Source organism: Lagopus muta, chromosome 9, assembly GCF_023343835.1.
Source record: "Lagopus muta isolate bLagMut1 chromosome 9, bLagMut1 primary, whole genome shotgun sequence".
In the NCBI taxonomy this organism is placed as follows: Eukaryota; Metazoa; Chordata; class Aves; order Galliformes; family Phasianidae; genus Lagopus; species Lagopus muta.
In genome coordinates this window covers 4,265,196-4,291,050 of record NC_064441.1, presented here as the reverse complement: position 1 = coordinate 4,291,050, position 25,855 = coordinate 4,265,196, and the positions used below count along the sequence as shown (strand labels likewise).

The following is a 25,855-nucleotide window of genomic DNA, read 5'->3' as shown; positions in this document are numbered from 1 at the left end:
CCACGTGGTTGGGGCACTGCCCCCACCGCCCCTGTTGCACAGCACGGTGACAGCCCTCAAACCCAACCCATCACCGATTGCCACCCACTCTGTGTATTTCCACTACCTGAAACCAGAGCCTTCTATCAAATTATGTTGCAGGCGCATCGCTCCTTCATTTCATTTTGTTCCCCCCTCAATGTGACTGGTTCAGAATGCGCAGCTTTAAATGATTTTTCTTCAGTTGTGGGGTGTTGGGGTGCGGCGATGAAATAAAAGAGAATTGTTGTGTATGAACACAAGGCAGTTTGTGAATGTATTTTTTAAAACCACGGCCACACGAACCGATCAGAAGAAACCAAGAGGAACACCTCAGTCCCTGCCCTCATCCCACTTCATTACTTAGCCACCACCCATCACGCTGCCCCCCACCTACCCCAGCCCAGGGCTCAGGACCAGCCCTAACCTGTGCCAGGCAGCACAGCCCCATCCAGACCCCATACAACCCCATGGAAAGACACCTGGGGTCACTGGGAGCCAAGTATGTGCTCCAATTGCCCTGGGTGCAGCACAGCCCGGGGTGCTGCTGGAAACCAGCTGCCCTGCAAACACCCTCCTGCCCTTTTTTGGGGGTATGTAAATGGCCTTCCTTGCCATGCACACCCAGCTGGCATCCTGAAGGCTTTTCATCACCCCAAGCAGGGATGTGGGAGGGGGCTCAGCCCGAGGGGCGGACGCAGAGGCTGGGGCTGCATGAATGCAATGAACCTTTTACCTCAAGTTAAAGTTTTACCCTGAGCCCAGCACAGCGATGAGCAGCCTTCGCCTCTCTATTTTTCCTTCTATGGAAAGCATCCTCAGTGCCCAAGCGAAGGCTGATGGACAGCACCGTGACTCACCGTAACCCATTGGAAGGCAGCAGCACCTGTTGGCATGTGGGGTTCCAACCTGAGCCGTGCAGGGTTTCAGCACAGAGCTGAGCAATACCAGTTCAGACCAGATCCGCAGCACTGTGCAAAGTCCAAGACATGCAGGACACAGCATCAGCAGTCACAGCAAGTGGGGCTGTGTGCTCACACCACCACGGGCTGCTCGGGGACAGTGGGGTAATGGTGGTGCTCGGGGTCATTTGGCTGCGCTGTGCCTCTGGGTCTGCATACAGCATTCCCTGAGCACCCGAATGCCCGCACGTGGTGGGCGCAGGCACTGCAGTGAGGGCTGAGCTACATGCATACAAACACCTGGATACATCTGCATCTGTGTACGTTTGCTGTTCAGAAATATCTTTTAAAGCGGGTGCCAAGTGATGTATAAATAAAACACGTACTCATTTCCTAGCGTCTTTGTTCCATGTGCTGGAAAGGTTTCTTCTTGCTAAAATTCAGCAAGTTTTGTGATACAGTCGATAAACCCTATACAGAAGCCAGCACGGGTGCTGAACTCCTGTGTGTGGCTGCATTCCCTGCTCCCCAGCATGGCACAGTGCTATAGGACAGCCCAAACTCAGTGTGCCACTGCGCTGCCCACGTCCCTTCTCTGCCCTGAGTCCCCATTCTTCTATTTATCACCCCCAAAATGCATGGGTTGGCTGAGCTGAGGACTGCCAGGAGGACACGGGTTTCTCATTAACTCCGGAGGTGATATAGTCCCATCTCCCGCTGCACGGCCACTTCTGCTGCCCCTGGTGTCCCTTCTGCAGAGTGGGAGCAGCTCAGCACGCTGTCCAGAGGAGTGGGGATGGATGGAAAAAGCAAAATGCAGGCGGAGAAGGTAAATGCTGATGGTGGTGGGCACTGGGATTTGGGGGGAGAGCAGCACCCAGGGTTGGTGGCTGCTGCATGCCAATACTGCAACCAGCAAAAATACCCCTCTTAATTCACTGCTCTGTGATGTCTATGTACAGAGCCAGAGCAAAGGGGTCGGGGGGTTATTTTTTAAGATCTTTGTCACCTCAGAGGATAATTTCAACTGTGGCAGAGTGAAAAAAGCACTCTCACCAGCACTGCTGAAAGCCAGCAGCTTGGTCTGTCTTCCCAGCTGCACTGAGGGGTTCTGCAGGGGCACAGCTCTGTCCCAAGGCTGCATTCTTCCCGGCTGGGGCTGAGGCTGTGCTCTGCTTCCTCCCAGCACCTCACAGGAACGTTGGTCCTCTCCGTCTTCACCGCAGTGCTGGGCTTCTTCCAGTACGGCTACAGCCTGGGTGTCATCAACGCCCCGCAGAAGGTACGTGCCCAGCAGGGTCCTGGGGAGGCAAATCCCCACAGCAGAGCCCAGGGGTGGCTGTAGCTCTGAAACTCTGAATGATGGCCTTTTCCTCTTTGCCCGCTGCAGGTGATAGAAGCGCACTATGGGCGCCTGCTGGGTGTCATCCCCATGGTGAGGCACGCCACCAACACCTCCAGGGATGATCCTTCCATCACTGTCACCATCCCAGGCACGGAGGCATGGGGCAGCTCTGAGGGAACGCTCCCACCCTCAGCTGGCTTTGAGGACCCCGCCGTGTCCCCTCACATCCTCACCATGTACTGGTCCCTCTCCGTCTCCATGTTTGCTGTTGGAGGCATGGTCTCCTCCTTTACCGTGGGCTGGATCGGCGACCGGATGGGGAGGTGAGCAGCTGCCTCTGGCTCCAGTTGAGCAAAAGGCATCACCCAACCCGAATGTCACTGCATTCCTGCTATGAGTCTTTGCTTTGTGCTCCAAAGAATTGAGGTTTTCAGCATAATTTTATTGGGCAGATCTCAGTGGGGTTTGAGGACTGGGAAGGACATCAGACATCCAAAACAGTGCTCCTAACATCCCAGAGGTCTCGGTCCTAAATTACAGATTGGGTGTTTTATTTCAGTGCTCAGCCCTCAACCAAGAAGCCACTGAGCAACCCTTGCAGATACTCCCATCCTTTTCACGCCAAAAAAGAGAGGGCATTTCAGCAGCGTTTGCCATCTGTTGTAAACCCTGGTTTCCCTGCACCCCACTGATATTTCTGCTGCCCTGCAGGGTGAAAGCCATGCTGGTGGTCAACGTCCTCTCCATCGCTGGCAACCTCCTCATGGGGCTGGCCAAGCTGGGGCCCTCACACATCCTCATCATCGCTGGGCGGGCGATCACAGGGCTGTACTGCGGTGAGTGCCGGCGGGGCGGGCGCAGGGACCAGGAGGGTTTCTCATTTTCTGCAGTATTTAGGGTTTTTTAGTTCATAAAGGGTTTCTCCCCCATGCCCACCCTTTCAATCTTCTACAGGGGTATTCGGGTCAGCTCCATCATTAAATCAATTATGCTAGAAGGGAGCTGGATCCTCCTCCTGGGCAGTGCCTCAGACTTCAGGCTCAGTCTTGTGGTGACTGTCCCATGAGCATGCTGTTAATTGTGCTGTTTAACAGGTTTCCAAGAAACAGCCTATCTACACCCAGACTACAGATAGTACAGCAGTGCTGTGGGTAGTGAGGAAAAGATAGCAGGCAGATAATGTGGAATTACATTGGAATTAGCTTAGAAATACAGTTTGTTATCGCTGTTACTGGTGCGCTCTGATGGGTCAAGGAAAGCCTGAAGAAAGCTCTTTGCTCTGTGATAACTGCTCCCAGCAGAGCTCTGCTCCGTGCTGGGCTGTGTGCGTGCACGTGCACCTGAACAGCCCTGCAAGGGATTGGGCTGGATGGGATGTGGGGTGTGGGACATGGGATGTGTGATACGAGACGTGGGATGTGGGCTGTGGGATGGAGGATGCGGGATGCTGCGTGCCGTATGTGAAACGACAGATGCGGGGTGTTGGATGTGGGATTCGGTCTCCATCCTCCTTCCTAGTTTGGGGAGAGGTCTCTGCTGCTCACAGAGGGGTGATGCTCATGTGCTCTGTGCAGGGCTCTCCTCCGGCCTCGTGCCCATGTATGTGAGTGAGGTCTCTCCCACTGCCCTCCGAGGAGCACTGGGGACACTGCACCAGCTGGCCATCGTCACAGGCATCCTCATCAGCCAGGTACGAAGGGAAAGCCGCAGAACCAGAGCATGACAGATATCAGGGGATACATGGGGGAGCCTTAGAGAAATTTTTCACATTCCATTCCAAAGCTGAAGGAGAATTTGCCCGAATGGGATTAAAGTCCAGCCCTGAGTCAGAGGTGTGAAGCATCCCAAGGTCTTCTGCCCACCCATGTGAGATTTTGGTAGACGCCTGGTCAGAGTCAGACTGGATGCTGAGCATGAGATACTCACTGTCTAAGAATGGCTCTGTCAGAGGGGTAGGGAGCAGGGAGCACTGTGCATTGTGCTGGGTGTCCCCACCATGTGACAGACTGGCACATCCATGAGTTCATCTCATGTGACACGGCCAGAAGTCTGCATCTTCTTACTCCTTCCTGAAAAAAAACAAAAAATTGGGGAAAAACATGGTAAGGCCCTGCTTGTTGTGCTGCGGTTACAGAAACGCTTTGCAAGTAGTGCAAAGAAAAATGCTGCCCAAGCATCATTTGGAAACCTCTCCCTGCTTTCCAACATGCCTCCCTAATTCCAGGTCCTGGGTCTGGACTTTCTCCTTGGCAACGACGAGCTGTGGCCGCTGCTGCTCGGGCTGTCTGGGGTGGCTGCTCTGCTGCAGTTCTTCCTGCTGCTGCTGTGCCCCGAGAGCCCCCGCTATCTCTACATCAAGCTGGGGAAGGTGGAGGAGGCCAAAAAAAGTAAGAGACATTCTGGGTTCACCTGACTGTTCTTACACCACCCAGTGTTACCTATTGGGGTACCTCCGTTTTGGCCAAGGAAGGCTCCTTCGCTAATCTAATATAAAAGAATTTTGAACCTTCTCTTAAGGTTTGAAAAGGCTCAGAGGAAACTGTGACCCGATGAAAGAGATTGCTGAGATGGAGAAGGAAAAGCAAGAAGCTGCGAGTGAAAAGAGAGTGTCCATCGGGCAGCTGTTCAGCTCCTCCAAGTACCGGCAGGCTGTGATCGTGGCACTGATGGTTCAGATATCGCAGCAGTTCTCGGGCATCAACGCGGTGAGGCTCCCAAAAATGTGAAAGAAACCCACACTGTCCTGCTGTCCTTCACTTCCACAAGATAGGAACTGCCTTGTTCTTTGAGAGAAGGGAGACATTGGAGTCATTTCAATGCAATAATATCCAAAAAGCTCTTCAAACCTCAGTCCCATCACGGTATTTGTTTCCAACGGGCAGTGCTGGCAATCCAATTTTGGAGATTAAACATGGGTGGAGGAGAACTGTCAAAAGTGAAAATGTAATAGTTCAGGGGGGAAATTTAAATAGGGTTTTTAACTCCCTCAGGTTCTTTCAAAAGGTTTGGCTTTAATTATTATAATAAATAATTTAAAAGTTGAAAGATTAATCACAATTAAATAACCTCAAGTGTCAGGCAAGCAGGATAAATCCTGCTTGAGAACAGATGGTTACAGCAGCCACATTACCTAATCCTTCATCCTACTGCATTTTGATAGATCTTTTACTACTCTACAAACATTTTCGAGAGAGCCGGTGTCGGCCAACCAGTTTATGCAACCATTGGCGTTGGAGTGGTGAACACAGTCTTCACAGTTATCTCCGTAAGTAAATACGTCTGCCCTAGATCCCCAAAATGAGAGAGCTGAGATTTGATTTTGAAACTCGACTTTATGCTGGAGCCGGGGCTGGGGGTCGTGGTTTTGCAGAGCTGCAAATACCTGCGGGGAGAATCCTGGGCATCCCCTCCTCTGGAAAATCCTTGCTGTCAGACAGCACTGCTCAGTGCCTTGTGAGTGAGAGCTGCGTCATCTTGTGCAGGGAAGCTCAGGTAGATCAGCATTGAGCCCCAAACAAAGTTACACGTGAGACTGTGATTCCATAGGTCCAATCTGCTCCAGGAGCAGACAGCTCATAAGCTTCTTCTTATCTTTCAGATTTTCCTCTGCATGCACACAGTGCCTGCATGATCGATATCCAAAGGCTACTTCATAGCAATAAACAAACAGAGCACTTTTCCTCCTCAGATCTATGCAATGCTCTGCAGCAATAAAAGGGTGGTTCCAGCTTTCCAGCCTTCCCATCCTTGTCTATCTCTTGGGAGCATTAATTCAGTTCTAATCAGCAGACTTTTTTTAAAAACGTGATTATTACTATAGGAAGAGCAGGAAATGCCAAGCATGACCACCTCCTTCATATCTTTTAGCATATTAGGGAGTAAAGGACTTTCACCCACTAGGAAGCGGGACTAGGTGCAATGCAGAAATACAGATCTTAGCCCATCCTATGGAGGTAGGAGGCCTTGGGGTGAAATTTCTTTAGAGAAAGTCCATTGCAGGTCCCGTGCAGGGGGAAAGCCATGAGTATTCATTGTGAAACCAGGCACAGAGGCTGTGCCACTGGAGGAGGTCTGCCTCCAGCTCAGATGGGCTCCTGCAATTCCACATCTACCCTGGGGACGTTCGTTCTCTTGGCCATCAACACTTAAAGAGTTACACACACCTGTCAATGAATGACAGCCCCTGACTAAAAGGCAGAATAACTGACAGACAGGCAGATCTTGGCAGGGAGAGAGGAGGTGGAGGCTCTGCAGCTCCGTGAGTCAGTAGGGTGACCTGTCTCCAGAACAGAGACCATCTCCTGGAAGTGTAAATCATTGGCTGTAATTACAGGAAAAAGAGATGTCTGAGGTTGAGCGAAAGGCCACAAGTGTCCTTTAAAGTGGAAGGGAAGAAAAGGCAGCTTCAGAGGCTGATGTAGGGTATCTCAAGGCAAGTCATGTTTGTTGCCATCTGAAGCTACCTCCATCTCCTTATTGGGTGAAGATGTTGGTACAGATACAGATGTCAAAAGCTGGGTGAGATGACCAGAGTCCAAGATCAAGTTGAGCATTGTGGCTGTCAGCTAAGCAGGACTCTGGGAGCCACCAGAGCGAAACTTCTGACTCCAGCTGCCACACAGGCAAGGTGCAGTGGTCTCTCGACCACATGAGCTAAAAGAGCAGGAGTGAGGTGCGGTGGTGGTAACGAGCTGTTTGCTTCTAACAGACCTGATTGACCCTCCTCAGAGCAGCACCGCTAGGGACTGATCATACATGCATTTCTGCAGGTCTTCCTGGTGGAGAAGGCAGGCAGGCGCTCGCTGTTCCTGGCTGGTCTGATGGGCATGTTGATCAGCGCCGTGGCCATGACGGTTGGACTTGCGCTCCTGGTAAGGCTCCATCTCCACTTTTTCTCTGTAATTTGTGAACGAGAAGAGAAAGCATTCCTGAAGATGAAAGCTCTGCATGTTCATCTTCATCTCATAGAGGTTTGGAAAATACTTGTCCCCAGGAGGGACAAAATAGCAATAGCTGAAGCTGTTCTTTGTCATGTAGCACCCGGGGACATTGCGCCCTTTGTGTCCTGCATGTGCAGCCCCTACTTGTCTGAATAAAGAGTGATTTCTGAAAAAGAAACTTAATTAATTAGCAATAATCAATGAGAAGCGTGTTGGAACCATAACACCAAGTGCATCCTCTTGCAGAGCCAGTTCTCCTGGATGAGTTATGTCAGCATGATCGCCATCTTCCTCTTCGTTATCTTCTTCGAAGTGGGGCCTGGGCCCATCCCCTGGTTCATTGTAGCTGAGCTGTTCAGCCAAGGCCCGCGCCCCGCCGCCATCGCCGTTGCCGGCTTCTGCAACTGGGCCTGCAACTTCATCGTGGGGATGTGCTTCCAGTACATCGCGGTAAGAAACCTCCCTAAAGCAGCACCAATGAGGCGGGTGAGGTCCCCAGGGCAGAATAGAGGGATGTGCACACGTCCCCCGGATCTTTGAGGCTATGCAGGCAGGGTGACGATAAGCCATGCTGTGGTCTGATGGCTGTGCCGTGCTCTCATTGCCCTGCTGCAGGATCTGTGCGGACCGTATGTGTTCGTCGTCTTCGCCGTCCTCCTTCTGGTCTTCTTCCTGTTTGCGTACCTCAAAGTACCCGAGACGAAGGGGAAATCATTTGAGGAGATCGCAGCTGCGTTCCGCCGCAAGAAGCAACCGGCCAAATCCATGACGGAGCTGGAAGACCTGCATGGCGGCGAGGAGGCGTAGGCATGGCCACATGCACAGGAAGGAGGGATGCAGAAGGAAACGTTAGGCAAAAGTCTCATTTCACAAACACCTTGCAGGTGCCAGCACAGGAGGACACATCAACTGCGGGACTTCACAGCGCTGCCTGCACCATCCAGCCACAGGTGCCAAGCTGGCATTTTGCTCTGAAACTGTTGGCAGAGCTGAGCTGCAGGAAGAGCCAAGGAAAGAATGGGAGGAATACCGTACATGTGTGCCTCTGTGTCCCACTGCATTGTGGCAGGATGATCTTACCAGCTGGCAAAGCATTACATGAAACAGGGTCATCACTCAGCTGGAACGAAGGAAAAAGGGGTTGCGTGATGCTGAAGCCTCATGCCTTCACCTCTTCTTCTCATGCTTGCTGCCTCCTCCTGCTGAGTGATCTGAAGCCTTGAGAAAACACCTGCTAGTGCAGCTGTGTTAGCAGCACACCACACAGATCACAGATCCACAAAATGGTTTGGGTTGGAAGGGACCATAACGTCCATCCAGTCCCATAGGCAGGGATACTTCCCACTAGATCAGGTTCAAAGCCCCATCCAACCTGGCCTTGAATGCCTTCAGAGATGGAGCATCCACAGCTTCTTTGGGTACCTGTGCCAGGGCCTTATCACCAGGTGGAGTCTCACAGGAGCAGAGAGGAATTCACCTCCCTTGCCCTGCCAGTCATACTTCTTTTGATGCAGCCCAAGGTACAGTTGACTTTCTGAGCTATAAGTGCACACTGACAGCTCATAGGCATCCTTTTTTCATCCACTCAAGTGTTTTTCTTCAGGGCTGCCCTCCGTTCAGTCATTACCCAGCCTGTATTCATGCTTGGGATTGCCCTGAGCCAGGTAGAGGACCTTGCATTTGGTCTTGTTGAACTTTAAGAGGTTTGCATGTGCTCACCTCTCAAGCCTGTCCAGCATTTTTTAGTGTTTCTCAGAGAAACTAAGAAACTCTGTCTGGGTTGATATGTGTGGTTGCAGACTATTTGTCTCCTCTTTCCTTGTAGGAAGCTGTTCCTCTCTGTTTCATCTCTCCCATGGTGTGACCATTGCCAGGTCGCCTCCCCTCACTGCCCTGTTATTTTTGTACAGTGCTTAGATCAACCCTAACAACCAACAATTTTGTTACTTGAGCTTTTAAGGTTTGTATATTCCTTGCTGTGAAACAAGGCCTTCTAGAGGCTTCTCAGGATAGATACCCACTATTTATTTAGGAAGAAACATCAGTGCTGTTCACAGTGAGCTCACTGCGATGACAAGTACTGCAGCGGCTGTGATGGGAATGTTCACACTCCCTTCTTTGGGCCTGAACTTCCTTCCCATGCAGACTTTGCAAATTTTTGGCTCTTTCCAAGCGACTGGAAGCGCAGGCACAAAGTTCACCAGGACCAGCATTGTCCCCATGCATTCAGTGGAGGAGATGTCATCATTTCCTGGAATGCCTGCAATAACAGCAGTGTTATCTGTGTCTGTTACATAAAGGTGATCATGAACAACACCTGCAGCGTGTGCTGCCTTGTGCTGTTGTCTCTCCCCTCTGTACATCTCAGACACACGTCCATCTCCAGACAGGAGGGATTTTTTCCAGTAGGGCACATTTGCTCTGTGGGTGGCATTTGCTGTGCAGCTGCAAAACATCTCTGGTGGCATGCAGCTGAGCTTTGTGCAGATGCCTGAGGAGCATCAGTCAGTGGTGCTTTCAGGAGGGTCTGCGTTCAAAATGAATGACGCAGCAGCGAGGTACCATTTGTTTAGCAACACACCGAGCCAGGCAGCCTTTGTTTTCCTCCGTGTTACCAAATAAATGACAACTAAAAGCCTGAATTTCTGATTGTAATGTAGCACATACATCAGTTTAACAAAGCCCATGCTGCCATAGGTGAATTCCTGAACTTCACCATGGGTTCAGAGCCACTTGGGTAATAAGAGTATAAAAATGGTTACCAGCAGAAAGATATCTTCCCCCTCTGTGCTTTTCTACAGCCTGCTGCCAGCACACAGGGACTCCTGAGAGCTAACGGGTTGCTCCCCTTGCTTGGTCAGTGCTGAGTTGAGCCTTTGTGCTTTTTAATATTATTCTTTCATCTGTATCATCCCCTACAGATGGTATTTTGCTTATCCTGGGATGTTTCCAATCAATTCTGCTAGTGGCTGCCGTGGGGAAGGCTACATGGAGAGCACAGCAGAGCTGGGAGCTGCACAGTACTTCGGCAATCCCTGTCCTCACCGTGCTGCTGGGAGGGATGGAGCTGATATGCCGGGCTGAGCTGTCACAGTGCACTTTTACCGAGCATGGGGATGCAGGAAAGGGTCACAAGGGTTGGTCAGATCTGCAGATATGTTTACGTCTGCCCTTTCCCTTCAGGCTGGCAATTAGCACGTTATCTGCCCTTGTTACATATGAGATCCAGCTGAAACTTGTTCTTATGACACAGCTCGTTCAATCATTATTTTTATCTCTGTGTTACAGTTTTGTTAAGTTGCTAATCATTAAGATTCAAAAGACCGAATCATACTTATTAGCTAAATGGTCGTTGCACTTTAGTTAACATGCAAAATATGTTCCTGCACCGTGGTTAGCTAATAACGCAATATAATTAATAGCCCCTGAGAAAGCATCTTGTCAGCAAGAGCTTCGACAGTGTTTTCCTAATGTGCTGAGATGACAGCCATTAAGACTTTTCTGTTATGTCAGATAAATGGTGAATAATATCTAGTTTCCCACACTCGAGGCGTAATTTCAAAATTAGTTTGACTTTCCTAATCCAATAAGCTCGGGACATTTGGCTCCATTAACACTTTCCACACTCATTTATCACTGATTTTTCTGCCTCACTTCAACTTGTTTTTCGTCATGGAGAAGAGGTGCCCTCCCTCTCCCGACTCAAACAGCTGATGAGGATGAAACTGAAGCACTTCACAAGCAGTGACCAACACTGTAGGGTCTGATGGTGCTCTGTGTCCTTATCTTCCACTGAAACCTACAGGGGCTGAGGAATTGCAAGGCAGGACAGCAGATTGGGAGTCAGAAGCAAGGCTCCCCGTGGGGCACATGTCTTGGTATTTGCGTGGCATCAGCCTGGGAGGAGCGAATAGCAGGGTTGCAATGCATATCTCCTCCTCCTGGTGCAAGTTACAGCTGGTTCCAGCTGGCTCAGTGTTCCTGGCACTGTCACACTGCTTGCCTCATACCTGCAGTGTGCACCCAGGGTAATTCTGCCAGCAGGGCGCATACCTTGCCCCGTCACATCTGCACAGCCAGGCAGAGCACATGAGTCAAGAGCGACCAGGGAGCAAGAAGAGGCAGCGTGATGGGAGCTGAAAGCATCCCAGGACATGCAGTGCCTGGAGCAGAGTGCAATGCCTAGGGCAAGGTCACAGCAAAGGCTCTTTCATCTGGTTCAGACCGTATGCAGGAACACGGGGGGTCTGCTGAGCCCAGCACTGTTTTGTGGGAGGGATAGAGCAATGCCTCCCATGTTGCATTGAGTTTGCTGGCAACAAGGCTGTGTGTTTGCCCCAGAGCTGGCTGAAATATGTGGCTAAAGCTGGGCTTTAATGAAGTGCTTGGGGGCACTTCTTCAGTATATGAATGAGTTGTATCTGTTCTCTGCTATTTTAAACCTTCCGAAAGCTCTCTGACCACTGCTCACTTCTGCTGCATGACTGATATAAAGATTGAGAAGGAGAGCTGAAGATCGATAATGCACTGAGCCTGCTCAAAAGAAGAGACACAATCCAGGTGTGCAGTGCTCCGAGCACACGTGCAAAAATAGAAATACATGTACAGATGAGAGGCCCTGATGGTTACAAACATGCCTTGAAACCAAATTGCTGTTGTTGTACATCAGTACTGCCAAGAAACACACTTCAGAAAATAAATGCTGACCCGGACACAGGAGTGATGCCTGCAAGCAATGACTGGTGCATCTGATTTTCAGGTTTTTTAATGAATTTCTGATAAAGACTGATGGAATATTTGTTTCTGAAAAAGAGATATCATCCACCTACAGCTGCACCTCAGCAAAAAGCTGTGGTTTAGCACAGGAGATGTCTCGGGGCACACCCAATTAATCTCTTAATTGTAGAAAATGAACCAAGTTCACATCCTGACACTCAAAAAAGTGAACCATCATTCTGCTTGGCTCCGTCCTGCCACAGCATGCGCTCGGAAGAGCTGGCAGCTCTCTCGTGAAGTACTTCATCGTAAGGCAAGATGCCCTAGAGCACGTGCAACTCATCGCACACGTGTCGGTAAGCAAACAGTACGCACGCATGTACGAACACTTAACGGTGCGACCCGGGCACCGCTTATCAGCCGGCACAGAACGGCGCAGCCGGCAGCCTCTGCCCACGGCACTCCGCGCCGCGGCGGTCCGAGCCCGCAGCGCCCCCCTCAGGCCCGGCGGTGCGTTCTCTCCGATCTGCTCCGAGGGCGCCCCCAGGCGGCCGAGCTCCGCGCTCGGCGCCGGTTGAGCCGCGCCGCTCTCCGTAGCGCCTCGCACGTGGCCGGCCGAGGGCCGAGGGGTGGGGCGGGACGAGGCGGGACGGACCAATCAGCGCGGAGGAAGCGAGCGGAAGCGGGGGGGCGGGACGTGGGGCGTGGTGCGCGCGCTGCCCGCCGCCCGCCGCCCCTTCCCGCCGGCCGCCGCAGTGGTCGGGCGCGTGTGCGCGGCGCCGTGCCCCCGCCCGCCCTCCCGGCCGCCCCGCCGCGCTCCGCAGGTAAGAAGGGCCGTCGGAACGCTTCCCCTTCCCCTTTTCCCGCTCCCGTCCGTCCCGGGCCTGGCGCTAACGGCCCCGAGGGCGGTTGGGCCGCGGCGCTGAGGGCCCTGAGGGCGGGCACGTGGCGGGCGGAGCGCGGCTCACCGGCACCGGGGCGGGGGGGGAAGCGGGGGGACCCCGCGCTCGGCCCGACGCTGTGTGTTTCCCGCAGCCCAGCAGCCGCCGCCATGGCCGACGAGTTGGACTTCACGACGGGCGACGCCGGCGCCTCGTCCACCTATCCCATGCAGTGCTCGGCGCTGCGTAAGAACGGCTTTGTGGTGCTGAAGGGGCGTCCGTGTAAGATCGTGGAGATGTCCACCTCCAAGACGGGAAAGCACGGCCACGCCAAGGTGAGCGGCAGCGCCGCGTGTCCTCCGCCCCGAGCGGGGGTTGGGAGGGCCGGGGGGCAGGGCCGGGCCGGGGGCTCTCCCTGCCGCGGATTGTTGGAAGGATTACGCGGTGGTGGTGGTGATAAATGTGCGGCGGCGGGGCAGGGTAAGTTCTGGAAGGGGCTGATGAAATCCCCAGGGCGTGGTTGGGCCGCGCCGGCTGCCCCAGTGACGCTCCCCGGCGCGCGGCGTGGTGCTGCCCAGCAGTTGGCTCTGCAGCTGTCCGGGCTGGGCTGCCCTGCACTCGTCCGCTGAGACACATCGACAGACGTGGGCTCATTTGATTCTTGAGCTTCTACGGCCTCGTGTGACTGTGTGAAGTACTTAGCATTTGTCCAAACTAGAGGCTGCCAAGCCTTTGCTGTTGGCTTTTTTTTTTTCTGTTTTTCTCCTTAAACTTCATGGCTTTTTTATTTTTCCAGACTTATATAGCATTCCTGTAAGAGTGAAAGGAGTTGAGCAGGATAGGCTGTAAACTGCTAATCCATGTGCTAGCTGCTCTGGGCGGCTGCTGCAGGCATCAGGGGAGGTGGGAGCTGCTTTCATCTCAGCACGTGGCCACTTCCGTTCTCCTTAACCTTCTTGTCACCAGCCCTGTTCTGTTTCACACAACAGCTGGAACGTGAAATAAATGTTCTTTAAACAGTCACAAGCCAAAAGTCAACCACGTTGAGCTTTACGTTGTAAAGTGATGGAAGGTGAAGGCTGTAGCCTTCATTTAGTGGATGATCTGAAATGTGAAAAGGCACCTTATGGGCCTTCTCTTAGGGTTTGGGCTGCTCTCACACAGCAAGCAAAGGATTTGAGGAGAATCTTGTCTCACGTGTTGCCTTTTAAAAGGCAGGAAGCCCTGTATGGGACCAGCAATACTGATTTCAGTGGCGTAGTAGGATGGACAGTACTGATCTTTCTTTTTTCTTGTAGGTCCACCTGGTTGGTATTGATATCTTCAATGGGAAAAAATACGAAGATATTTGCCCATCAACTCATAACATGGATGTCCCAAATATAAAGAGGAATGATTATCAGGTGAGTTAATGTTATCTTTCCACACTAAAACTCCTAACACTACAAGTAAAATATTTGTTATCACAAAACTGCTTGTCAATTAGTGAAGTGCTGTTGCCCTGAGAGAACTGAGGGTTTGGCAGACTTGCCTGTCTAGATGTGGCACTGCTGAACCAGAAGCATTTACTCAGCTGTTAAAATGGTCAGAATTGTCTGGATAGAAATCTCCTGCTTACTGTGCCACCAACCCCACAAGGCAAATTAAATTGGGTTCTTAACTGTTACAGGCATAGCACTAAAGAATTAGTGTAACAGCTAACTGCCTTCTGTTTGTCTTTGCTTGCTGCCTGCTAATGATGCTGATGTTAAACTTCCTAAAAATGGGTTTCTTTTCACAGCTGATAGGGATTCAGGATGGGTATCTCTCCCTGCTGACAGAAAGTGGCGAAGTTCGTGAGGACCTAAAGCTGCCAGAAGGTGATCTGGGAAAAGAAATCGAAGGAAAATTCAATGCCAATGAAGATGTGCAGGTGAGAATAGAGTGAAGCAGACAAGAAGAGAGATGCTTTAATTGTCCTTGCCTGTCATCAGAATAAATGTTCTTCATTGTGTAATTTGTATTATGTCATGAAGAAGGGGTTAGAGACATGGGAATTGGTTTTTTGGCAAGTAGGACATCTGTGTTGGGACACCCTGTATGGCAGTGAAGGCTGGCTCTGTTGACAGCAAAGCGATTTGAGTCTCAGATATGTCAGGATAAATCCTAATGGTGCTATCTGCTTAGTGTAGACCGGAGCTTCCACTCTTGTGTGGAGCTTTGTGAGATAATCTGGGCTTAGAAACAGCTTAAAGTTGAGAACAAGTCTTGAGATGCCACGATCTTGCACCATGGAGTGTGACTGGCTGTAACTTCTAGGAGCAGTTCTGTGGGGGTTGGAACTAACCTGTGTGTCTTTTCTTCCAGATATCCGTCATAAGTGCAATGAATGAAGAATGTGCTGTAGCCATAAAGCCTTGCAAATAAAGAGGATCGCCAGGCACGGGCAACTGCTCAGGTCTGGATAAACCACAGATCTTTAAATTTGGTTCTGATTGTCACCAAAGCTCTGGCCTTCACAAGCAACCTCATTTCTTTTTTGAATTGTTACAAAGCAGTGCTGGATTCTGGATTAGTGTTGCAGGCTAACTGGCAGTTTTCAAAATCACTGAGATTTTAATTCCTTAATTGTAACTATTTTAACATTCCTGTGGGTTTCAGCTATGGATCTAAGAAACCGTTCAGGTGTTACTAGTGGATATATTTTTTTATTTGCTTGAGCAAAACAGTGTTTGTCTGTATGAACAGACAAAATACAGTATTCAGGGGCTTTTAGATAAGCTAGTAGGTATCTAGGATTATAAAGTGACCTAGAGCACAAATAGTATTTTTCTTGACATGTTTAGATAGAACTGACAATAAAAGTAGCTTTTTTTTTTTTTTTTTTTTTTTTTTTAATCTTAAATATTTTGTGGATTGGGACTCTTGCAGAACTGTAGGTACCAATCACAAATTTTAGACCAAGAAACTCAAGTGATCAAAAATGCCAGCTGGCTTGACCAAGCCCCAGTGGCCATGTGCAACTTAACTGTATTACCTCTGTATTCTTTTTTGCCAACTTGTTGGCTTATTGTAACGTTAAAATGGTGTCAAAGCCTACCTGTGGTTTAGGCAGGCAGTTGAGTTTTGAGTAGATGAGACATAGATAGGTCAAGGTGAGAATGGATGCTAAAGCTATAGACTTTCACTCGAGGCCTTTGTCAGACTTAAAGGAAAAAAAAAAAAAGAAAAAAAAAACCCCACAGTTCAGTTGCTCTCCTTTGTTGTATTTATCTGAAACTATAAAAGGGTGACAAACTCCGCGGGAATCTGTTGCAGTGCTTCCAGCTTTAGGTTTCAATCTTCAGGTTCAGACCGTATTTTTGTAGCGCAAGGACCACGTGTTTTTTCCAAAAGTGGGACGAATTGTAGCATTGAGCCTAACCTAAATGCATGTGTGGTGTTGGTTTTTTTTTAATTGAACTATTGTATTTTCAAAATACGGACTTGACAAACAATACAGAACAACCATGGCTTAACTATAAAAAGTAATTAGCTGAAAAAGTCAGCTCCTATCCACAGGAGTTGGGAGTCGTTGGAACACACGTGCATGCCTCTAACTATTCAGTAGCTTAATAGGCAAACACAAAGCTTTACAGAACTAGTCATGAGAGGATAACTAACTAGCTTACTCTTGATTATAGCACTCAACTTGAAGTCAGACACTTAAAGACTCTTCATAGGTGGGAAACTTCATAGCCCATGGCTCAATCTCTCCTCACAGTGGGTGAAACATTTCATGGACTTGCCTTAAGTTTCAGCAGCTATCGGCTGATGTAGGACAACTTGTGAACACCCAATGTGCTGCGTTAGGCAACCTGCACAATTCAAGCTGTTGGCAATGAGAGTCAGACTTAATGCTGCTACTTACTGCTTAAAGTGTTTCCAGCTTGTACTCTCTAATCCCAAAAGGGCTCACAGCAACTATCCTGAACTGCCCTTGTACATACTGTGGTGGGGCTTAGCAAATTCTGGAAGTCTAATGTAGTGGGCAAAAGCATGTTCTTTATAGACTTCTCATGATGGAGAGCAGTACAGTGAAGGTAAAGACAGCAATAAATATACTCTGGTAATAAAGCACAGTTACCTGGGACACCTGGCAGAAGTGGGATACTGCTGCATGCTCTTACCTAGTACAGTGCACATTGCAGGTGAGCTCTGAACAGCTTGACTGAAATGACAGCTTTTCTAAAAGCTGTAGATCCAAGCTACTGAAATGCTTCAGAAAGGTTTTTAAGGGCATGCTAACAGCAGAAGCAGCTCTGCACTGTGTCCCTTCCTGCCTCCCCATACCAGTACCTAAGGGACAGGCTTTGTCGGGGTTGAAGGTGACTGAAACCACTGATCATAGTCTTAACAGCAAGCTGATCTGTGTGATCAGCAGCCCAATGGGGAGTCATCACTATGAAAGCTTTCTAAAATGCTTGAAATCTACAAGACTTGGATTTGTTGTTCTGGTAGGGTTTCAGTCTGCTTTCTGGTGCCTGTCAGTCCCCCCAAACCCTTGTTGTAAGACAGGTGTTCGATGCCACTGGCCCACAGTCCAAGTATTTACTAAGACTGTAAGTTCTCGAGGACAGGGGATGTTTCCATCCTGTTTTTACAAGTGGGACCCTGGCCTGACTGAAGTTTTCAGGTACTAAGGCAATCTAAAGATCAAGATTTTATGACCTCCAGCTTGCTGGAAGAACCCTCCTTGGGGCTTAAGGATGTCCTATTGCAACCTTCAGTTCTGCAAGACCTAAATGATTCAGTACTTCAGTATAGGTTTGTTCTTATATACATAGTTGTCTTTTGTGAAGCACTTCGAACACAGTGGAAGTGCATAGCATTGCCTCGTCGTGCATGAAGTTTCCCATAGGTAATAATACATAAGCATGAGTCTTAAGCATAATCTCCAAGTTTTAGTAAAGGTGAAAGTTGCTTCTAAATTAGAACAAGTCTTTGAGACACTTTTTCCAAGGTAAGATGTTTCAGTCTACTGTCAGAATAATTTGCAACAACTTTGTTATCAGTAGTCTATATAGATTCATATTTTTAAGATCTCTAAGCAAATGCTTAGGAAAATTCCTATTTTGTAGCTTTAGTTTAAAACAAACATCACCCGACTACTTGTTTTGTAGTATTGTCTTTAACACTCAAAGAAATTGTATCAAAATAGAAAGCTAAGCTTCTGGATAGCTCATGCAATTGCTTAAAATAAAGGCTGTGATGACTAGGAGGTAAAGACAAGTATTTCCACTCCAAACAATGCATTTTTTTATGGCTCCAATTCATTGAGTTTCTCATACTACTTTACAGAATTGGAAAGACTGCAGTATTTCCTGCCTCCAATGTTGGCACGTAATACTTCAAGATTTCAACAGATCCTTCAACTTGTTGCTTCTAATGGTGGTTTTTCAACTAGGCTCCTGCTAGTTGAGCCATGTTCTCAGGGCTGTTTTGTTTTGGTTTTTTTTAAGAAGTTAGCTGAATTTCACTGTTCTAATGTAACTGCTTTCAAGCCTCTCGCAGGTTTTTCTAACCCATGGTGTACCCACAAACCGGGCACAGTCTGTAGCTTCACAATACAGGTAATTTTACCAGATCTGTAAAGAAGTCAAACTTGTTGACAGTTGAAACTCTTATGGTTACTGCAGGTCAGTCTTACAGAATTCAGAATTAAATAAATCCCACTTTTTTTTTTTTTTTTTTGCTTGAGTGATTAGAATGTAGTTTGTTACAGTAGAATTAAACGTCAGGATCAGACGACCTTAAGGCTATGTTGCATATCTCACACGCAAGTTATGGAAGGCACAGGTGAGCTCTGGTGCCTGTGGGAGTAACTTCTGCGAGCAGAGAGCTGCTGTGTTGGTCTGAACGTTGGCTCTGTGTCACTGGAAGCCCCGTTCCCTGTGCAGGGAGGAGAGCACCCCCAGCACAGCAGTGCCATTCCCTCAGCTGTGCCCCAGGCAGCTGCAGGCCAGGGGCTGTCTGTATGCTTGAGAAGGTGCATTGCTGTTTCACACCACACCCACGATGAGCTGAAAGCGGTCGTTGTGTGCTTTGCTCCAGAAGTTATCAAGGTCTCAGTGCGGGGGGCAGTGGGGTGATGCTCGGGGTGATGGGGCTGCCGGGGCGCTGTGACGCTGTGGTGCCGTGGTCCTGTGGGGTGGTTTGGGCCTCCTGTCGCTTTGCAGTCAGCGCTCGCTCTGTGCCTGCGGGCCAACCCCGTGCTTTTTACGAGGAACACTTCAGCGCTAGAGCCGCTCGGCCTAGAATTGTACGAGGAAGAGAATTGCTTTCGTTCCTAATGACAATTAATTAGAGCAAATAAAGAGGTGACTCGCTCCGCTGCCGCCTATGACTCGTCCTTGGGGGAGGGCGGGAGGGACGACGCCTCAGGGAGCCGCGGCCCCACCCGCCATCCCGGCACCCTCTGGCCGCGCAGGCGCGCCGCTCCGCCACGCGCGTGCGCCATGACGTCACACGTGCGCATGCGTCATGACGTCCCGACCGGCTATAAGAGCGCGGCGTGCGCTCGGCCTCTTCCTTTCTGCGAGCGCGTCGCTGCGGTAGCATGGGGCCGGTGAGTGCGGGCGGGGCGGCCGATGTCCGGGCAACCGGGGCGGGCGGGGAGCGGCCCTGTGCCGGGGAGGAGCCGACTGCAGTGGGGCCGCCGTCCGGATGACAGTGCGACTCCCCCTGCCGTCTTGTGGCGCCGAGGGGCGGGGGGTGGCCGGGCGAACAGCCCCCTTGTGGTGCGGAGCTAACGCTGGTGTCGTTGCCGTTTCGTTTTTAGCAAAAAGATAGGAAGTCTAAGAAGGCGACGTGGAAGTTTTGCCTCGACCTGACTCATCCTGTTGAAGATGGAATCTTTGATTCCGGGAACTTTGTAAGTGGTGGCCGTGTGCGTGCTGGCAGTGCTCGGTGCGGTACGGCAGCCGGCCTGCCTGTGATAAACCACAATGTGAACAACAGCAGCTGCTTTTTAATTCGACAGCAGTTCCTGAACGTTTCCTGGGCTTAAATATCTTGTATAAACGATATGACGGGTGCCCTGTCCCTACCTGCCCCAGGCTGGTAGTGCCCCCTGGAGCTGTGGGTGTTCCTGCTCACTGCAAGGCTCTGGACCAGGTGGCCTTTAAAGGCCCTTCCCAGCTCAAACGCTTCTGTGATTGTGTCACTTTAATTAATTGCACGCTGGGAAGTCTTACAGCATTGCAGATGCTTAGTGGTGGCAATGAGTGGTATTTAATGTTGCTCCATGACTAGGGTCCCTTCCCTAGTTCATACCTAGGGTGCCCTTCCCTAGTGTTCTATTTCTTCTCTGATGTCGAAACAGGAACAGTTCCTAAAGGAGAAGGTTAAGGTCAACGGGAAAACTGGAAACTTGGGGAACACTGTTCACATTGAACGTTTGAAGAACAAAATCACAGTGACATCTGAGAAGCAGTTTTCTAAAAGGTCTGACTGGATTTCTTTTCATTGTATTTACTGAGTAGTGGGGTTTGAAAAGTGATAAGTAAATTGAATATGGCAGATTTAATATATATTAGTAAATAGCTGATATTTCGTAGTGCGTTAGTATTAGCAAGATACACAATTCAAACAGATTTACAGGATTAGATATTAAAAAAAACCATCTTCTTAAAGGACAAGACTTAATGTTCCTTCTAATACAGATATGATAGTACAGAAATGTTTATGTAGCTTGTTGGAAATATATCAAGGAAATATGCTTTTTAAAATTGTAGCTGCATTCATATCACGAGTGGCTGCTCTATTACTTAAATAGTTATATTAAAATATATGTGTACACGTATGGCAAGAGAAGCCAACTGAAGCTTTCCAGCAGTTAGTTTTTGGAGCATGCAGTACATCAGTGCACGGAGCTGGGTGCAGTTCCTCCCCCAGCCCTCCTTTCACTTTTGTGATATAGGTGTGCCAATATCTGCTGTGTAAGAACAAGGTTAAGAGCAGAGAGAAGTGGCTCTGGAGGTACTGGCATTGAGCTATGCAGTCAAGAAGCACCAAATAAGGTCTTATGTATCAGGAACTAAAATATAGGCTTGTTAACTGTTACACATGATACTTTGTGATTTCTTGCTATAGTTAATGCAGTAAGTAGAATCACCCCTTAGAAAATTCAGCATATAGAAGTCACACTGTTCCTCTGTTAGAGCCACAGCACAAGTGGAGTACAGGCATAGGAATGTTAAATGGCAAAAATTCTAATGTATAATTATTGTTTGTAAGGTACCTAAAGTACCTCACCAAGAAGTACCTCAAGAAGAACAACCTTCGTGACTGGCTTCGTGTTGTTGCATCTGACAAAGAGACGTATGAGCTACGCTACTTCCAGATCAGTCAAGATGAAGAAGGATCAGACTCTGAAGAGTAATAGAAGCTTAGCTTTATGCTCAGTACAGTGTACAAAAGGAACATCTATTTATGAGAACAGTTAACTTATTGGTGAATAAAGATTTTGTACTCTGTTTGACAGAGCGTGGTTTGTTTTCAAGCTCTTTTTTTCCCTTTAATTGTAATTAATGTAAGTAATAGAGAATCATTTGATTTGCAGTTTTATTTGTGTTGCTAGAAATTGGAGCTGTTCAACATGACATCAGTAAAAGGCCAGGTAGGAAAGCAGAACTAAGCCCCTCAGCCAGCAAAATTCTGGGACGTTCACAGTGTTAAAGGGTGCACTCAGGCTGCATGAAGGCAGCTGCTTCCTTTGGAACAGCCACATAGAGTGGGCTTTAAGCATGTAAAGCCAGAATTGGGTATTTAGATGGAGTTAACACTGTGGAATCTGCAGTGCAGTTTAGTTTATAACAGGGATGCATGTAGGCTACAACACAGTTTTTCTGCTTGAAGAAAGCTGCTAGTTTAAGCTGAAACATTTCCTTATGGATTTTTGATTATTTATTTCAGCACTGCTTTTGCTGGCAAGTTTTATGACAGGCTTGAGAGTTGCCAAAGCACAAAGCAATGCTTTACCAGCCATGACCTCCTCTCGTGCTACCTAAATCTAAACAAACAGTACAGAGGGGGTGATAAGCGAGACCCCAAGGCACATGGAAGTTTGTCTCTTGTTATTTTCCAATTTGTTTGAACAGCTGCTCTTAACAGGAGATAAGAGGATGCAGCAATTGAACAGCTGCTTGAGTAATTGCTGTTGTGCCCATATGTTTCATTTTTCTGTTTCAGAACCAGCAGAGGTAAGAGAGCCAGCCTGCTGCTTTGGATTTTATTTATCAAAGATGGTTATGGTCAGAAAATGCCACAAGCTGGGGTGTCCTGAGGCTGCCAGCTGCCAGACGCTGCTCTCAAGGTTTGTGTTGAGTAGATGCAGACCTCAACCTGGATCAGTGTGAAACAGCATGGGTAGCTGCCCTTGAGCTGCAGGCCAGGCAACTGGGAGCCATTTCCCCTGAGCACCTGACCCTCTGCTGATTTTCAATCAAGGGTTTTTTTGCTGGAAATCCGAATGGCAGCTAGTGCTTATGTAAGGTGGTTACAGGCTTGAAAGTTGGTCATGCATTCAACCAGCAGCATGGTTTTTTTGTATCAAGCTGCAAGAAATTGGAGAAAAAAGAAAAAAGACATACAAAATAACCACATGTTATTTGCAACACAGAGTTAAGCAAAAAAAAAAAAACAAAACAAAACCTGGGTAAGTTGTATTTCAAAATACATCCCCATCTATTTTTTTTTTTTTTTCAGAATTGCCCTTTTATGTGGCAGTGCATCCTTCGAATGAGGCTGACACAACAAAACCATCCTGATTAAATGTAACAACTAGAAACAAAATCAAAAAGTCAATAGGGCTGTGCTACCTTGTTATCTCTCTCCTTCCTTTTAATGCAGTGTCACGTGCTGTTACGCAGCATAACAGACAGCATCATTCAACAAGCACTGGGGAAACAAGGGCTGGGATTTCAGCAAAGCACAGCTGGGTTTGGAGGAAAAGTGCTACTGTGAGTGGCAGTGCTCTCTGTGCTTATCTGGAGCAAGGATGGAGCCCAGGAAACCCATTCCTCCCGTGGGCTTCACAGGAAGAAATAGCTGCAGCACACAGACAAGAAGAGAACATCAGGAAAACCTGAACAGTGGGGATTGTTTCATAACATCGACCATTTCATGGCAACAGAGCTGGGGTAATGCAGGTGGAGGGTGGAAATCAGCCAGTCCTTGTTTACATGAGGAAATTAATTAAATTATCCAGATAGGAATCACATGGACCTTTGGGGTCACTTGTTTCTTCCACCCTTCTTTCCCCCCCTTTTTCTTTATTTATTTTTTTTAATCCACAGCTTAATCTTGAGAGCAGAACAGCACGGTAAGTTTTACATTCAGTTGAAGTTAAACATTCATATAAATACATAGGCTACATAACCATATGCTTATATAATATACATATTATTTTTATCTCCATTCCTTTCTCAATAGAGGTTTTCCCCTCTCGTTTCTCTATAAGCATTTCTGCTGGGCTTTTCCATATAAAATTGGTTTAGGAGAGACCTCCCACACATGGAGAATTTTGATGTCTGGCAAATAAAAAAATAATGAAGTGCTTTTTCTTAGACAACAAGCTCAGCAGCTGTTACCAGAGCAGACGTAGCAGATCTGCATCAGCTATTTGTTGTGAGCATAGAGAGCTTTTTCTGCACCACCAGTTCTCTCTCATCTCTGGTGCAGCAGAACCTCACTGACTGCAATTAAAAAACTAAAACCAAAGCCACACGCTTTCTGCCTGCTTGCTCCCTAGGCCTAAAATTACCAGAAATCAACTTGGTCATGCATTCAAGGTCAGGAATAAAGAGCAAACCGCTGGCAGGAAATACCTGGAGAGGTGCTGAGGCACTGCTGCGTATCACAGAGCCATTTGGCAGTATCAGAGGTGGCACAGCATCAGCATATTCCCAGAGCACCAGCACAAAGTAATTAGGAACAGAGAGGCCCATGGAAAAATAAATAAGAATAGCTTCAGTGTCCCAGAGGCAGGAAATGAACGCATGAAGGGAGCGATCTGATTACACCAAATATAGGCAAAATAGGGATAAAGTGTTGTTTATTTTAGAGACAAAACAAAAGGAAGAAACCTCATCGGGTTGATGGAGCTGAAAGACTCCCTGTGCTGGCTGTGGTATGCTGCTGCACCAAGCCTCCTCCTTACCAATATCCTCACCAGTACCAATTGTCATTACTCATATTCCCAGCACAGGCTCCCCACTAAGGGCAATGACCCTGCAGGCCTTTGGGATGTTCTGAGCTGCTGGTGCCCAAACCAGGAACCAGCTCACACAGGAGGAAAGGCAGCACGGAGCAGTGGATGCCCTGAGAGCAGCTGGCTGAAATCCTTCCCTTGGACACAGAATTGTGAGAGCACTCCTCCAGCACACAGCCCTATTGCCAGCACGGATAAGGATGGCTCTGAAGTCCCTGTTCCCAGAGCTGTAACATTTTCCTATAAAAATGCATTCATCCAGCCTCCTTTCTGCTCACATAGAAAATATTTATGCTGCCAGGAGATAAGGAGCTCGGAGTTCAGGACGGTTTTTGCTGACAGCATAGGCTGGGAGCTGCAGAGCTTCCAGACTTTCCCCAAAACCTCAACATTTTGGGTCTCTTTTCCCAAACCTGCTCCAGACTGGCCCACACCAAGGGCATTTTAAAACAAAGGTGACAGTCTGGGGAAATTACACTATCCTGAGGACTGAAGGTTTGAGCAAGGGATGTAGGAGAACAGCTGTGTGGAACCTGACACAGGTCCTTGACCCAGGAACACCTCGAGAGCGGCAGAGACAGGAGCAGCCAGGGCTGCTGTCTGTGTGTCACAGCTCTCTGTGGATTTCTCCCCTACCATATGTGTCATCCAACTATTTCTCCAAACACCACTTACTGTCAGCCTTGCAATTCTTTAAATCAGTCGTATATCTGCAAAGCTAGCAGGAGATGGAGCCAAACCAACCACTGTGTGCTTTGGGGAGCACAGGGAAGCTGAAAGCAATATTTCAGCAATGATGGCATAAAGGCACCAGGCACAGCTGCTTGCCCAGGTTTGCAGCACCCCTGTGACTGTGCAATATCCTCTGATTTTACATTTTCCTGGGTATTTTTCATAATAAGCTCTAACGATAAAGGCGATGGTAGAAGCACACACATTCATCTGTACTTTCATTTTCTTCTGCTCCTACATTGAAGGAATTGCATTGATTTCAACCCGTTACGTAATACTGACAATCCCTTGAAGCCCAAATACTGAAGTTAAAACACTTCAAGACTCAACTATTGAAGAGACTGCACTCAGATTTTACTTCATTACAGATGCAGAGATAAGCACAGAATGAAAACAACGGGACAGCGAGAAGCAGAGCTAAGATGCAAGCCAGTGTTCTGACCCCAGGACAGTGTTACACCACAGGTGTGGGAGGAACCACAAACACTTTGTGCCAAGCCCTTAACCAATGAAGTCACATGGAGGAGATCAGACATGGTGAAGTGAGATCCTACGTGGTTCAGGATCTGAGCAAGATGTTCACTGAGGGTGAGCCGAGGGGATGCTCTGTCAGCTGAAGTAACTGCCTCCAAATGCTGCCTCTCTGGAAGAGGGAGCACCAGCAACAAGTGAGAGATCTCCAGGATCAGGGGAATTGTCCCTACAGGTAACTTGTTGGCTGATTCACCAGTATCAAATAATTCCTTGGAAACTTTCCACCCCAGAAACTTCCCACCCCTGAGAAGTGTTTTCATGAACCGAGATTTCTTTGAGTTAGGGAAGAAAAACACCAGCCTTTGTTTAACTGTAGAGGTATTTAAAATACCACTATGAGCTTAAGTTGGTGAACTCTGTCTGTATAGCACACTTCCCAAGACCTACCCTGGGAAGGTCCGTGTGACACCCATACTGCTCTGGATACAGCATCTTCCCATCTATGCTCACAAACAGGTTTTACACTAGATCTATTTCTCTACATGGTCACCACTGAAGGAGATGATTATGCCACTCTCCTTTGATCCTGAATCCTAAGGACCAGAATAAGTGAAACA

The 25,855-nt window shown here is 48.5% G+C and overlaps 3 protein-coding genes across 3 annotated transcripts; all 3 read left to right on the top strand.

Annotated features, from left to right (window-relative positions):
* The first annotated feature begins 1,643 nt into the window (after positions 1-1,643).
* On the top strand, positions 1,644-9,521 carry SLC2A2 (solute carrier family 2 member 2). Its single transcript, XM_048954865.1, has 11 exons — positions 1,644-1,749; positions 2,107-2,202; positions 2,311-2,588; positions 2,977-3,101; positions 3,840-3,955; positions 4,490-4,652; positions 4,783-4,970; positions 5,426-5,530; positions 7,035-7,136; positions 7,452-7,655; positions 7,821-9,521. Exons 1-11 carry the CDS (start codon positions 1,717-1,719, stop codon positions 8,010-8,012), a joined length of 1,602 nt encoding a protein of 533 aa, XP_048810822.1. The 5' UTR covers positions 1,644-1,716; the 3' UTR covers positions 8,013-9,521.
* Positions 9,522-12,668: 3,147 nt separating this feature from the next.
* Positions 12,669-18,514, top strand: EIF5A2 (eukaryotic translation initiation factor 5A2). The gene is made up of 5 exons (XM_048954875.1): positions 12,669-12,745; positions 12,957-13,137; positions 14,101-14,205; positions 14,583-14,714; positions 15,149-18,514. The coding sequence occupies exons 2-5, from the start codon at positions 12,973-12,975 to the stop codon at positions 15,206-15,208; spliced, it is 462 nt and encodes a 153-aa protein (XP_048810832.1). The 5' UTR covers positions 12,669-12,745; positions 12,957-12,972; the 3' UTR covers positions 15,209-18,514.
* Positions 18,515-19,338: 824 nt separating this feature from the next.
* On the top strand, positions 19,339-21,302 carry RPL22L1 (ribosomal protein L22 like 1). The gene is made up of 4 exons (XM_048954876.1): positions 19,339-19,388; positions 19,602-19,694; positions 20,145-20,266; positions 21,059-21,302. The coding sequence occupies exons 1-4, from the start codon at positions 19,380-19,382 to the stop codon at positions 21,201-21,203; spliced, it is 369 nt and encodes a 122-aa protein (XP_048810833.1). The 5' UTR covers positions 19,339-19,379; the 3' UTR covers positions 21,204-21,302.
* The last annotated feature ends 4,553 nt before the right edge of the window (positions 21,303-25,855 follow it).